General features: G+C 38.6%; 1 protein-coding gene across 4 annotated transcripts in view; it reads left to right on the top strand.

The window, feature by feature from the left end:
• Positions 1–12,556, top strand: part of KIF3A (kinesin family member 3A) — a 30,198-nt gene extending 17,642 nt beyond the window's left edge. For all 4 annotated transcript variants that reach the window (XM_030572461.1, XM_030572464.1, XM_030572463.1 and 1 more), the window contains 8 exons: positions 3,650–3,806; positions 4,763–4,943; positions 5,297–5,407; positions 6,533–6,658; positions 7,519–7,572; positions 8,915–8,983; positions 10,291–10,415; positions 11,766–12,556. In XM_030572461.1, the coding sequence (XP_030428321.1) occupies positions 3,650–3,806; positions 4,763–4,943; positions 5,297–5,407; positions 6,533–6,658; positions 7,519–7,572; positions 8,915–8,983; positions 10,291–10,415; positions 11,766–11,814 (872 nt within the window). In that variant the 3' untranslated portion in view covers positions 11,815–12,556. The remainder of the gene's footprint in view (positions 1–3,649; positions 3,807–4,762; positions 4,944–5,296; positions 5,408–6,532; positions 6,659–7,518; positions 7,573–8,914; positions 8,984–10,290; positions 10,416–11,765) is intronic.
• The last annotated feature ends 292 nt before the right edge of the window (positions 12,557–12,848 follow it).

Raw genomic sequence — 12,848 nt, 5'->3', positions numbered from 1 at the left:
ATTGATAGTACAGATACAGAGCTTGTAAAGGGTCTTGCTTCTCAATCTAACTTTCACTCTTTAAAATTGAGAAGACCTAAGAATGTGTTTTAACAGGTAAGGGTCCTTCATTCACCTGTCCCTGACCTTTTTTGCTTAAGGATTTCTCTATATAGAATTTCACAGAAAACTCAGATTTCTAAAGCATATTGCCCAAAGCTTGATCAACCAAAATCTGGGGGCTGTGAACCTACGTGTTACTGCTTCTTACCATCTGGCCAACAGGAGAACAAATGGATTCTAAACCAAATTATTTTAATTGTTGTATTCCTGAAGTACTGTCACATATCCTGCCACGAAATTATATATTACACCCAGATACCTACATAATTCCCCCCTACACCCCATTGCTAGTGTTTGTATATTTAAAATAGGGATGCTGATTAATCAGTTATCTCACGCGATTAACTAAAAAATTAATGGCAATTAATCTATTGTTGTTTAACAATAGAATACCAATTGAAATTTATTAAATATTTTGGATATTTTTTACATTTTCAAATACATTGATTTCAATTACAACAAGAACACAAAGTGTATAGTATTTTTGGATTACAAATATTTGCACTTTAAAAAGATACACAAAAGAGAGAGTATTTTTCATTTCATACAAATACTGTAGTGCAATCTCTGTTGCGAAAGTGCAACTTACAAATGTAGATTTGTTTGTTACATAACTGCACTCAAAAACAAAACAGTGTAAAACTTCAGAGCCTGCAAGTCCACTCAGTCCTACTTGTTCAGCCAATCGCTAAGACAAACAAGTTTGTTTACATTTACAAGAGATAATGTTGCCTTCTTCTTTCTTACTTCACCAGAAAGTGAGAATAGGCATTTGCATGGCACTTTCGTAGCTGTAGTTGCAAGGTATTTACGTCCCAGATATGCTAAACAATCGTATGGCCCTTCATGCTTTGGCCACCATTCTAGAGGACATGCTTCCATGCCAATGATGATTGTTTTTAAAAAAAAAAAAAAAAGCCATAATTAAATTTGTGACTGAACTTGGGGGAGAATTGTATGTCCCCCTGTTCTGTTTTTACCCACATTCTGCCATATATTTCATGTTATAGCAGTCTCGAATAGTGACCTAGCACGTTTTCATTTTAAGAACATTGTCACTGTAGGTTTCACAAAATGCAAAGAAGGTACCAAATGTGAGATTTCTAACAGACCCAAGGTGTAAGAATCTGAAGTGCCTTCCAAAATCTGAGAAGGACAAAGTGTGGAGCATGCTTTCAGAAGTCTTAAAAGAGCAACACTCCAATATAGAAACTAGAGAACCCGAACCACCAAAAAAGAAAATCAACCTTCTGCGGGTGAGATCTGACTCAGCTGATGAAAATGAACATGCAATGGTCTGCACTGCTTTGGATTGATATTAAGCAGAACTTGTCCGTAGCATGGACGTGTGTCCACTGGAATGGTGACTGAAGCATGAAGCATATCTAGCACATAATTACCTTGCGGTGCCAGCTACAACAGTGCCATGCAAATGTCTGTTCTCACTTTCAGGTGATGTTCCAAACAAGAAGCGGGCAGCATTATTTCCTGCAAATGTAAACACACTTCTTTGTCTTAGCGATTGGCTAAATAAGAAGTAGGACTGAGTGGATTTGCAGGCTCTAAAATTTTACATTGTTTTATTTTTGAATGCAGTTTTATGTACATAAGTCTACATTTGTAACTTCAACTTTCATGATAAAGAGATTGCACTACAGTACTCGTATTGGGGGAATTGAAAAATACAAATTTGTTTTTTTACAGAGCAAATACTTGAAATAAAAAATAAATATAAAGTGAGCACTGTCCAATTTGTATTCTGTGTTGTAATTCAAATCATATATTTAAAAATACAGAAAACATGCAAAAATATTTAAATAAATAGTATTCTATTATTGTTTAACAGATGAATTTTTTACTCACTTGACAGCCCTAATTTAAAAATAATTAAGGTGATGTTTCAGTGTCTTTATGAAAGTTGTGTGTGTGCACACAGGGGAGAGCCTTTTACTGAACAATAATGTTTGGCAGGGTATTCTATGGGTATTTTTCCTCCCCTTCTCCCCCCTCCGCAGTGGTGGCAAATTGTTGCTGTTGGATTTTCATATATGTAAGTTAGGTTTTTTTTGGTCTAGATTTTGTTAGAATGTGTCTGGGAAAGATCAGAACAGGGTAAATAAAGGGTATTTTCCACCCAATAAAAGTTCTAGAAATCTAAATTTAGCTTGGTGTCTTGCTGTCTTCTCTGCCACCAGTCGTGCAATTAATCTGAAACCTGTTCATGTTTACATGCATTGATATATTGTGCAGTATTGGAATTAAGATCTTCCCAATCCAAAGTTATTTTTCAACTAATGTTGATCTCTGAGATTTGGAGGATGATTTACAGGAGCCATTCTTCTTGTTCTAGAATTCTGAATTATTTGCAGATGACCTTTTAGGGTTACTGAACTCGGTCTGAATACCAGTTAGCTACTCAAGTTACCCCCATTGTAATCACAGAGGGGTAGGTGTAAAAAAATTTGTTTGGTTTTTACTTTTTACCAATGGTCATATCTTGAAAGTACTACCTTATAGACCATCACAAATCCTATCACCCCAACATCTCTGAATAGACACTGCTACAAAGGCAATCTGAGTCCATAAACTGTTGTCCATCCCTTATCTGCTGTTATCTAATAGGGCTTTTCTGCATTTCTCTGCACATTGTAGTTCTTCATTGTGGACAATACAGTCCTACAAGATCTTACTGTTAACTTTCGCAGTGACACTCCATAGGGAATGGAATACAGAAGGGTACCTTGGAGAAAATTTCTTCTAATGTGAATTTTTGGAAAGTGGAATTCTGAACTTAGCTTTAGAACTCAACTCTTCTAACAGGCTACAAAAAGAAACATTAAACTGTAATCACTTCTCTTTAGAATTAGATGCTAAAGTTTGCATAAAAAATAAACTCTGGATTGAACTGTGCAGACTAACTTTTCATTATCCCTTTAAAGAAGTTTAAGTTTAAAATTTCTGGCTCTTTTTAAGATGGCAGTCTTTCCCAAGGGTTTTATTCTTTTTTTAAATTTGATTTTAGTACAGTTTACTAATATTAGCTTAATATTTCAGTGTGTCCATTGGTAATACATAGCAAAAGCAGAGCTTGAGTGGCTTGTAAATGTCACTAGATCTCCAAGATGGAACTAGTCTGGTGTGCACATAACTCTTATAAGTCCATTACTGTTTTTCTTCTTGCCCAATTTCCAGAGTGCCACTTGCATGGCTTTGTTGAAGTCATAGTCTTAATAACAAAGCTACACTAAAACCTTTGGTATAAAAGTTGCCTTTGTTGGACAGTGATGTGATACAAGCTGGTTTCCTGACAGAATTGGAAGCATCACCAGCATCTCTTAAATATCCTTTAGCACTGAATAGTATTATTATAAACTCCAGTAGCTGCAGAGATACAATAGAACTATATATTGCCATTGAAATCTTTATTTAACTTTTGTTGAAAATAAGTTAATTTGAAATCTGATGATAAGATAGAAATCTTCACTGTAATAATTGTATTTATTTTTGTCATCAAATAATTCATACTTTAATCTGAATCTTTCCAAAGGCAAGAAGAAAGTTTCCCCAGATAAAATGGTAGAGATGCAAGCCAAGATCGATGAAGAGAGAAAAGCACTTGAAACCAAGCTTGACATGGAAGAGGAAGAGAGAAACAAAGCCAGGGCTGAACTGGAGAAGAGAGAGAAAGATCTGCTCAAAGCCCAGTTAGTATTGCATCATAAGAACAATTTTTTTTTTTTTTTTTTTTTTGCAGTTCAGTAATCAGACCCAATTTGGGATGTGTGACTGGTGGAAATTAAAATGAATCGGTAGAGTAAAGCAGTGATGCACAAAAGCCGTTACAGCAAACGAGCTTCATGTTTAGATTCTTCTCAGAAAACACAATTAAAAAAAAACCAACCTGCATTTTTAAATTGTTTTTTCAAAATTTCAGCCAGCCAGAGAGGGAGCTTAAAAAAAAAAAAAGCATCCACATTTGAAAAGCTGGACAAGCTCCTGTATATATTGACTGCTAATGAAGTAGTCAAATACTAAGAACCATCATAACAGCTTTTACTGCCATACAGTTTAATGAGATGGATGTGCTTGATTCTGGGCACAGAAATTACCTTGATGTGGAAAGACTGATCCAGGCTGGAGCTGGAAAGTGACCTGTGAGTTCTCACAGGGCCTCAGGGCAGAGCATAAGGCAAGCAGGTGCACGAGGCCCATGGCTGGTGGGACAAGGGCTGGAGAGGTAATGGACTTGTGTGTTAAGCCTCCATGATCCCTGCTTGTCTTCCCCTGGCCTCCATGTGTGATTATTTTCTCATCTCCCTGCTACCAAGGCCCTGAGGTATTCAGCTGCTGCTGCCATCTCTTATTCTCTCTCCTCCTGGGCCCTAGTAGAGGGAGCACTGAAAGTGGAGGAGGAGAGAGTCTCCCTGATCTTGGTGCCCCAGCAGCCCCTAGTGAAAGGGAGGATTTGCAGCAGGAGAGACTGTTCAGTGTCAGCTGCCCTGTTTGACTTTAGCTGCAACTCTTTTCAGTGAATTGTGTATTCTTCTTACAATCTCAAAAGTAAGATCAGTGTTCAGGCCCCCTTCCACCCAGAGGCCATGCCCCACCACTAGAGAGAGCCTGGAATACATGGTCTTCCACTCCCTGTCTCTCTCATCAGACAGGAACACCAGTCACTGCTGGAGAAGTTATCAGCTCTGGAGAAGAAGGTGATTGTGGGAGGTGTGGACTTGCTGGCAAAAGCTGAGGAGCAGGAGAAACTTCTAGAGGAATCTAATATGGAGCTTGAAGAGCGAAGGAGAAGAGCCGAGCAGCTTCGCAAAGAGCTTGAGGAAAAAGAGGTGTGATCAGCTTCCTTATTGTAGTGCTGATGATTTTAACTGACAGGCCTGATTGTGCTTGCCTTCGACTGCTTCTCTCAGCTTAGTGTGCCCACTTGATATGGAAGCTATGGCAGGAGCTGGTGCCAACATTCCTAGAGACTGACACCTGAAATGGGTTGGCAGTACTCTGGTACGGAATTCTGTGCAGGGACTAGCTTTATAGCAGTGAGTAAAAGGGGTTGGGGGGTGAGACAGATTGGTGTAAGCAGAGCTGGCACTTCACTTACTCCAAGTAGTGTCTTCTCTGGTATCTCACAGCCAAATGCTTCTATGACAATAGTAAATTGTGTGTTGTCTTTTGTTGCAAACAGCAAGAGCGCCTGGACATTGAGGAGAAGTACACCAGCCTGCAGGAGGAGGCACAGGGCAAGACCAAGAAGCTGAAGAAAGTCTGGACAATGCTAATGGCTGCAAAATCAGAGGTCGGTGTCCAAAAGTTAGTTTATAAATAGAACTAAACAAGTCTGTTTCGGAAATACTGTGGCCTACATTGTGTAACCCTGGAAAAGTGCTTTGCCAGAGTCTTTATAAAGCACCTCTTGGTTTGTATGTTTTCAAAGAACTAACTGAACACTGGTAATTTGAGCCTCTGGGGGTTACATCTTTAAGCTTTTCTCTGAATCAATGAGGGCTAAGATGACCAGAGAGCAAGTGTGAAAAATCAGGGTGGGGGGTAATAAATGCCTATATAAGAGACAGCCCCAAATATCAGGACTATCCCTATGAAATCAGGACACCTGGTCACCCTAATGAAAGTGTAGGATCTCATTCATATGACTATGGAAGCTGGAGCTTTAATAAAATAACCAGTTGTCACTGAATGTTATAAAATCATCAGTTGCCAACACACTCTGCACAATTCCCTGCTCCTGCTTGACTTGGATAGCCTTTATCTTTCTGTCAGGGTAATGTAATAACCCGACAGAATACAGGATTAATAATTTCTCTTAGTTGTATCTCCTTGAAATTTCACTCTTGTTTGTTTTCCTTTCTCTCCTGTGACCTTCATCTCCATATCATATTTTTCTCCTTTCTGTAGTTTTTTCCCCTATCCTGTCCCTCTGACTGGGATACCCTAATCACGCACCACCTGGCTACCACATTCTTTCCCTCTCTTGCCAACCTAGGGGAGCTCAGAATGTCTATTGGCTGGTGCCTGTAGCCCATGCTGCAGGAGGTCTTCAGGCCAAGAGCTGCTTCCTGCAGCTGGCTGTGGTACATAGTAGTCTGTTGGATAATGGGATTTTCTTTAGGGTGTGCAGGCCCCTTCCTTGAGCAGCGTGTACCTAGACTGCTCTGCTCCTGTTACTTCCAACAAGTGCAGACCCGGGGATTTGCAGAAGTCTTGTAGCCAAAAAGTGCCAGTCTGAGCTGGTATGTTTAATTTATCAATTCTTGGGGATAGTTTTAGAATAAAAGAATTCATTTTGCCTATGAATTTAAATGGAGATGGCCTTTCGTCAGTCCAAGAAGAGCAACAACTTTTTTAAAGGCTTTCATGTTTGAACTACTTCTAGCTTCCTGATGGCTTGCATTATTGCCCATAGATGGCAGATCTGCAGCAGGAACATCAGAGAGAGATTGAAGGATTGCTGGAGAATATTCGGCAGCTCAGCAGGGAGCTTCGTCTTCAAATGCTCATCATAAATAACTTCATTCCTCAGGACTATCAGGTAAAGTAAAGGAAGCCTAGTCTTGGATTTGGGGTTTTTAGCAATGTTAGAGACACCCATTGATTCCTCCAGCATTCCTTCTGTCCCCATCAGTAGTGGGAGTGGTCCAGCACACCTCATCTCTGTAACCAGTTTGTTAGAGCTAGCAGGTATTGAATAGCATCGCACAAAAAAAAATGAGCCACATAAGATTCTAACTTATGTATTTATTTGTAAAGGAGTATTTATAAAACACAGAAAACTTCTAATAAAATGTAATTAGAAGTAAAGTCAAGGTTATTAGGTTTGTTTCAGACCAACGCAGTTATATGAACATGCTACCAGGTGCAGCTCTGTCACATTTCCATATGAGTTTTAAATCACTGTCAAAAACATGAGAATCAGAGACCCAGATGTGACTGAATCAATCTTTTTGAAAATACCAAGAGGGAGGTTTCTGGTGATTACAATTGTTCACTAAGCAGAATGACTTCACCAATCACCTTTCTCCCTCTAGTCTTTGTGTAATGCTTTGAAAAGCCTGGTTGAGTATATTGATAAAGTGAAGCAATTATTTGATTATCTGAAGAGGATCCACTTCCTCCTCACTCTGTCTAAAATATCTGAAGCGTTTTCTAAAATTGAAGGCCATCTCTGCAATGGGAAAATATATAGCTGTAATTGTCCACTGTGACAGCTTCACCCTGTTTTTTTAACATGGTATGGCCATCCACATCAGTGAACTAGCCTTGATTAAATTAACAGGGCTTTAATGCTGTTGTTAAATTCACTTTGCCCAGGATCTCTTGGGTGTGCCTTATGGAACATGTATTTAAAGTGTGTGAAGAGTTAAAACTATTATTTTTCTTATTTCTTCTAAGGAAATGATTGAAAACTATGTTCACTGGAATGAAGACATTGGAGAATGGCAGTTGGTAAGCTTTAGTTGATAGAAAATGCAGGTAGCTACATTAGGGCAATGCAAGGTGCTCAAGGGGTATTAAATGAAAGTGAGGGGTCTCATGCTAACTTGCCAACCTTAGCTATACAGGTTTCATTGACTAGCTAGATTGTGCCATAACGGAGAGTCAGCATTACTCTGATAATCTTCATGTCTTCACTTCCTGACTTCTGCACTTTAAGACATGTAGCATTCATGTCTCTTGCAGTTAATTCTCTGGCTTTCCTAATTCTCTGGCATTCCTAAAGCAAACCAGGATGCAACCCTTTTTCTGTTTAATACTATTAAAATGCAAATTCCAATTTGGAGTTCACCTGTTGTCAGAATAAACGGAGTAGGTGAGGGGATGAGCTCTCCCCTTTGTTGCAACTATTGTTTGGCTGCAGACTGCTTGAAACCTGTTCTAACAGGGCAGAGGTACTTCAGTTGACATATTGTATCATCACAACAGAGGGTTTTTTAAACAAGGGAAATTTAGGACTTGCAGGGAGTTGTAGTAATACTACGACTGCAAGATCTCTGTGATGGGTTTGTTACTTAACCCAGATGTTATGGCAGGTTTTTATTTGGTATTTGAGGATTTTGGTGTTTCATTGACATGAGCTAATCAAAACTATTGCAGCTGTCTCCAACAATATTACCAGCTATGTTGTTGGAACAGAAAGGATCATCTGAAAGCTTATATATTTATCTTGCATCATGCCCTGAAGTCCACTAGACTGGCAAACTGCCAAGGGGAGTAAAAGTTCTAGATGTGTAAATGCTCAATTTAGCCACTAGTCCTAGGAAGTTCTGCTTCAGGTACTTCTATAAAGAACATCCCAGCTGCAGCTGAGCAGGAAAAAAAAAAAAAAAAAAAAAAAAAAAAGTAAAGATAGAAAAACACATTTTTCAGGGTACTAAAATTATTCGTGAATTTGGGATTGAATTTGACAAGAAAAAACTGGACAACAAAAATGTTGGAAATGTCAAAATGAACTGTTTTTGACAATGTTTTGAATCCACATTTCAAGACAAAAAATGTCAAATGTTTTGATTTGACCCAAATTAAAAAATTTTGAATATTTTTTTTTTGTTTTGGTATGAAAAAGAAAAATTGGTTTGAAATGAATGGATTTTTAAAAAATTATTCACTCAGCTCTAATCCAAGATAATCTTAACTGTCATGATGGGTTAAAGGTGCGACGTGGGTCTTTCATTTTACAAACTCCCAGATTAATTGAATTGATGCTGGAAGCAAATATAAACCTACCCAATTGTGAAATCAGTTTTATAATATAATTGACTTGGCTAACAGATCTTTCTCTTCCTTTAAGAAATGTGTTGCATATACAGGGAACAACATGAGAAAACAGACCCCAGTACCAGATAAAAAGGAAAAAGATGTAAGTGTCTCTTCTTAAATATGGATCAAACTGTATAGATCAATAGTGTACAAGCCAATGAATACCCATATGTGGGGCCCTACCAAATTCATAGCCATGAAAAATGTGTCAAGGACAGTGAAATATAGTCTCTCCCCATGAAATCTGTATAGTATACGGCAAAAGCACACAAAAGACCAGATTTCAAGGAGGTGACTAGCATTGCCCAAATTGGGGTTCCTGACCCAAAAGGGAGTTGCAAGGGGCTGGTGGTATTGCCATCCTTATTTCTGTGCTGCCTTCAGAGCTGGGTGGCCAGGGAGCGGTGGCTGTTGACCAGGTGCCCAGCTCTGAAGGCAGCACCCTGCCAGCAGCAGCACAGAAGTAAGGGTGGCAATACCGTACCATGCCATCCTTGCTTCTGCACTGCTGCTGGCTTCGGCTCTGCCTTCAGAGCTGGGCTCCCTACCAGCAGCCACCGCTTTCCAGCTGCCTAGCTCTGAAGACAGTGCCACTGCCAGCAACAGTGCAGAAATAAGGGTAGCAGTATTGCAAAACACCCCCCCCCTGCAATAACCTTGTGACCACCCCACAACTTTTTTTTTCTGTCAGAACCCCTACAGTTACTGCGAAATTTCAGATGTAAATAGCTGAAATCATGAAAATTACAACTTTTTAAAATCCTCTAACCATTGTTGGGATTTGGTGGTTCCCAGTGAGTCTGATGCTGGGTAGAAATCATGGGACTTCGATCCAATGCGATTCAATTCAATAAAGCTTTATTCAACATGTATGTGCACAAAGAGACCCCTGCTACAAAGAATCAGGCAGAGTCCCTCCAGCAAGGAGCCCCGCCCCTCGCTACTTTATAGCACATGGTGCTTATATAACAAGTTATATAACAACTTACATAACATGAACCTTAACCAATCAGAGTTAAACAAACCCATATATGGGTTTGTTTATCACATGCTCATTGTGCTCCAGTCCACATGCCAAGCTCACACCCCTCCCCATGGCCTTCTCCAGAATGTTGCTAGGCCGGTGAGCCACAGCATGCTTCCCTATGCATAAGCACCCTGTAAACCACATTTTATTTAAAATAAACACAACCATACCCATCACCATGAAATTGACAAAAATGGACCTGAATTTGGTAGGGCCCTACCTACCTGCATCTTCTGCTGTAAAACTTTCAACTTTTATAGTCTTTGGTGTTTTGATGAAGCATGTTTCTTGATAAGTGTTATCAAGAAGCATGCTATCACTTCTGTAAGTTTTATATATTTACACAGTTGTGAAGTGGATTCTGTGTATTCTTTCCCCAGCCCTTCGAGGTGGACCTTTCTTATGTTTATCTAGCTTACACAGAAGAGAGCCTGAGGCAGTCTTTGATGAAGTTAGAGAGGCCTAGGACTTCAAAAGGAAGATCAAGGCCTAAAACCAGTAGAAGGTGAGAGTTCTTGTGAAATGGTTTTGTATGTGATTGGGAGCTTCCATGTGAAGTGTTCTAAGTCCTAACTAAAGGTTTATTTTGGGGATCAGTCCTGTAGGCTGCATTTTGGCATCCCTTTAATTTGAATGTGAGTTAAGGAATGAACAACAGGACCCCAGGCCCTTTGAGCAGTGCTGTAATGCATTCAACATAGAAAGTAATTGAACTATAGTGAATGCTGATCAAAATCCATAATATTTGGAAAGCATGCTCTGTTGATTTAAGGACAATTTTCTGTTGCCAAAATATGAGATTATTAGAGCTGGTTGTGATTTCTCCTCCGTTTTTTCAAAACCTGACAGTTTCTTTTTTCCCCCTTTTTAAATAATTTTGAAATTTAAAAAACTAACTTTTCAGACTACATGGTCTTATATCTGCAGAGAGCTATAAAAAGGGGTATAAGATTTTTCATAGTATAAATAGTGGGGGTACCGAGGTTGTATGTAAATAAAATGGAGAATGGAATTAAATGGAAGACACACATGAATACATGCCTCAACAATGCTAAAATCACTGAAGCCTACACAGAGGAATATAACTTTCCGTAGGCGATATGAGGTAGAGACTCAGTAAAGGTTTCTTAACTGCTGAGTTTAATTCTGGTTCCAGTTTGGGCTAATTGTCCAAAAAGCCCAACAACATTAAGATTGGGAAAGTAACACCAAGTCAGCAAATGTAATACATTATGGTTACTCGGGCATGTTACACATTTTTTAAGGTATACTTTTTAACTGACTGTACTGCATGAAGATTTATAATCAACAGAGAAAACATACTGCGCACACTATGTAGTGTTTTATCATGAGAAAGCTGGCTTTGGCAAGAAACATTAACTTTTGGGGCCAAGTTAAGAGGCATAAAGCAATGTAAATTTGACTCTTAATGACAAATAATCAAGTATCAGTGACTTAGGAAATGGCCTGCTTTAACGCCTTCTTAAACATTTGTGTGTGTTGTTGTTGCTACATTCCTCTCCTCTGGCTACTTGATGTGTTTTATTCTAGCATAGACTTTGGGGGCCAAATTCACAAATGACATGCGAAAATACACAAAGTTACCTATCCAAATGAGGGTGGTGCTGATGGCTGACCAAAAGTAAACCTAGATAGATTGTATTTTGAGTTATCCTTCTAAAATATTTAAATATGCAATTGTTGAGATTTTAGCATATTATTTTTAGAGACTAGAAACCAAACTTGTGTAAATGTTAATAGTTTATACTTTAGATTTGGAAAATGTCACCCCTTCCTTTTCTTGGGTAGACTAGTAATGTGTTTTTGTCTTTTTCCATCCCTCCTCTCCAAACAGAAAACGTTCAGCAAAGCCAGGAGCCGTAATTGACTCTCTGCTTCAGTAGGTGTTATGCATTCAGCATTCAGAGTAAAGATTAATGTGTGTTGTAATGCTTTGCTAAAATTCATAGTTCATTAGAAAATATTGAGGAACTGGCACAATTTGACCAGAAGGGGCTACAAAACAATGCGTCATCAGTAAACAAAAATGAACTTGTTTCTCTAATTACCCTTATACTGTATGTTATATTAACATATGTTAAACCAATATATATGTTGTTGCAAAATTGTCAATGTATTACACCACTTTTGTGTTGTGCAGGGAAACCATTGGCAGTAACCCTTGTTGAAATGAAATGTATAGAAAGCAAGAACTCTAGATGTGTTTAAATTTTAAAAATATTAGCGCAGTGGTTGGTAGACCCTGAACTTTAAATCTTGATAACTGTTTTATGTCCTGCTTTGTACATAAACTAGCAGTTTACACTGTTATCCTGTGTTGCACTGTTATATGTTTTCATGTGGTGAGTATAAATCCATGATGTAACTCAATCTGAATACTGAGCCCCCTTCCTTGGCTATTTAAATACTCCCTAATAGTAGCTGTTGTTTGCATTTCATACATTAAATGACTGATTGTCTTTCTGTTCCTTTAGTAACTGACATATGTAGACTTACTGTATATTGTTGCATAAAGAGTGACTGTTCTGAAAATCTAAACTGTACAAATTCAAGAACACTGGGCAAGGGACAACGTTTTGTTTAGTTTCAGTACAAATGAAAACAAAACTGTTTAGTTTCATTTTATTTGAAGTGCTGTTGTCCTTTTATTTACTGTTTAAATGCACACAGTCTCTAGGCAACAACTCTTTGACTACTTTTTTGAGGGTGGCCATCGCTGAAGAAAATGCAAGGGAATATATTTTACTTTTTTGAAGGCTGCTTTGCACTGTTGCTTTGACTGTGCTCGCACTGGGTAGAGGATGTGTAACTGAGCCTTGCATTTTTTGTATGAATTACTCTGCTCTCAATATGGATGGAGAAGATAAAATCATATGTTAAAGAGAGTGTGACAAACCCATAATATAGCTCAGGCTAG

Source organism: Gopherus evgoodei, chromosome 8 (genome assembly GCF_007399415.2).
Source record: "Gopherus evgoodei ecotype Sinaloan lineage chromosome 8, rGopEvg1_v1.p, whole genome shotgun sequence".
NCBI classification, from domain to species: domain Eukaryota; kingdom Metazoa; phylum Chordata; order Testudines; family Testudinidae; genus Gopherus; species Gopherus evgoodei.
This window is presented reverse-complemented; position numbering and strand designations above follow the sequence as displayed.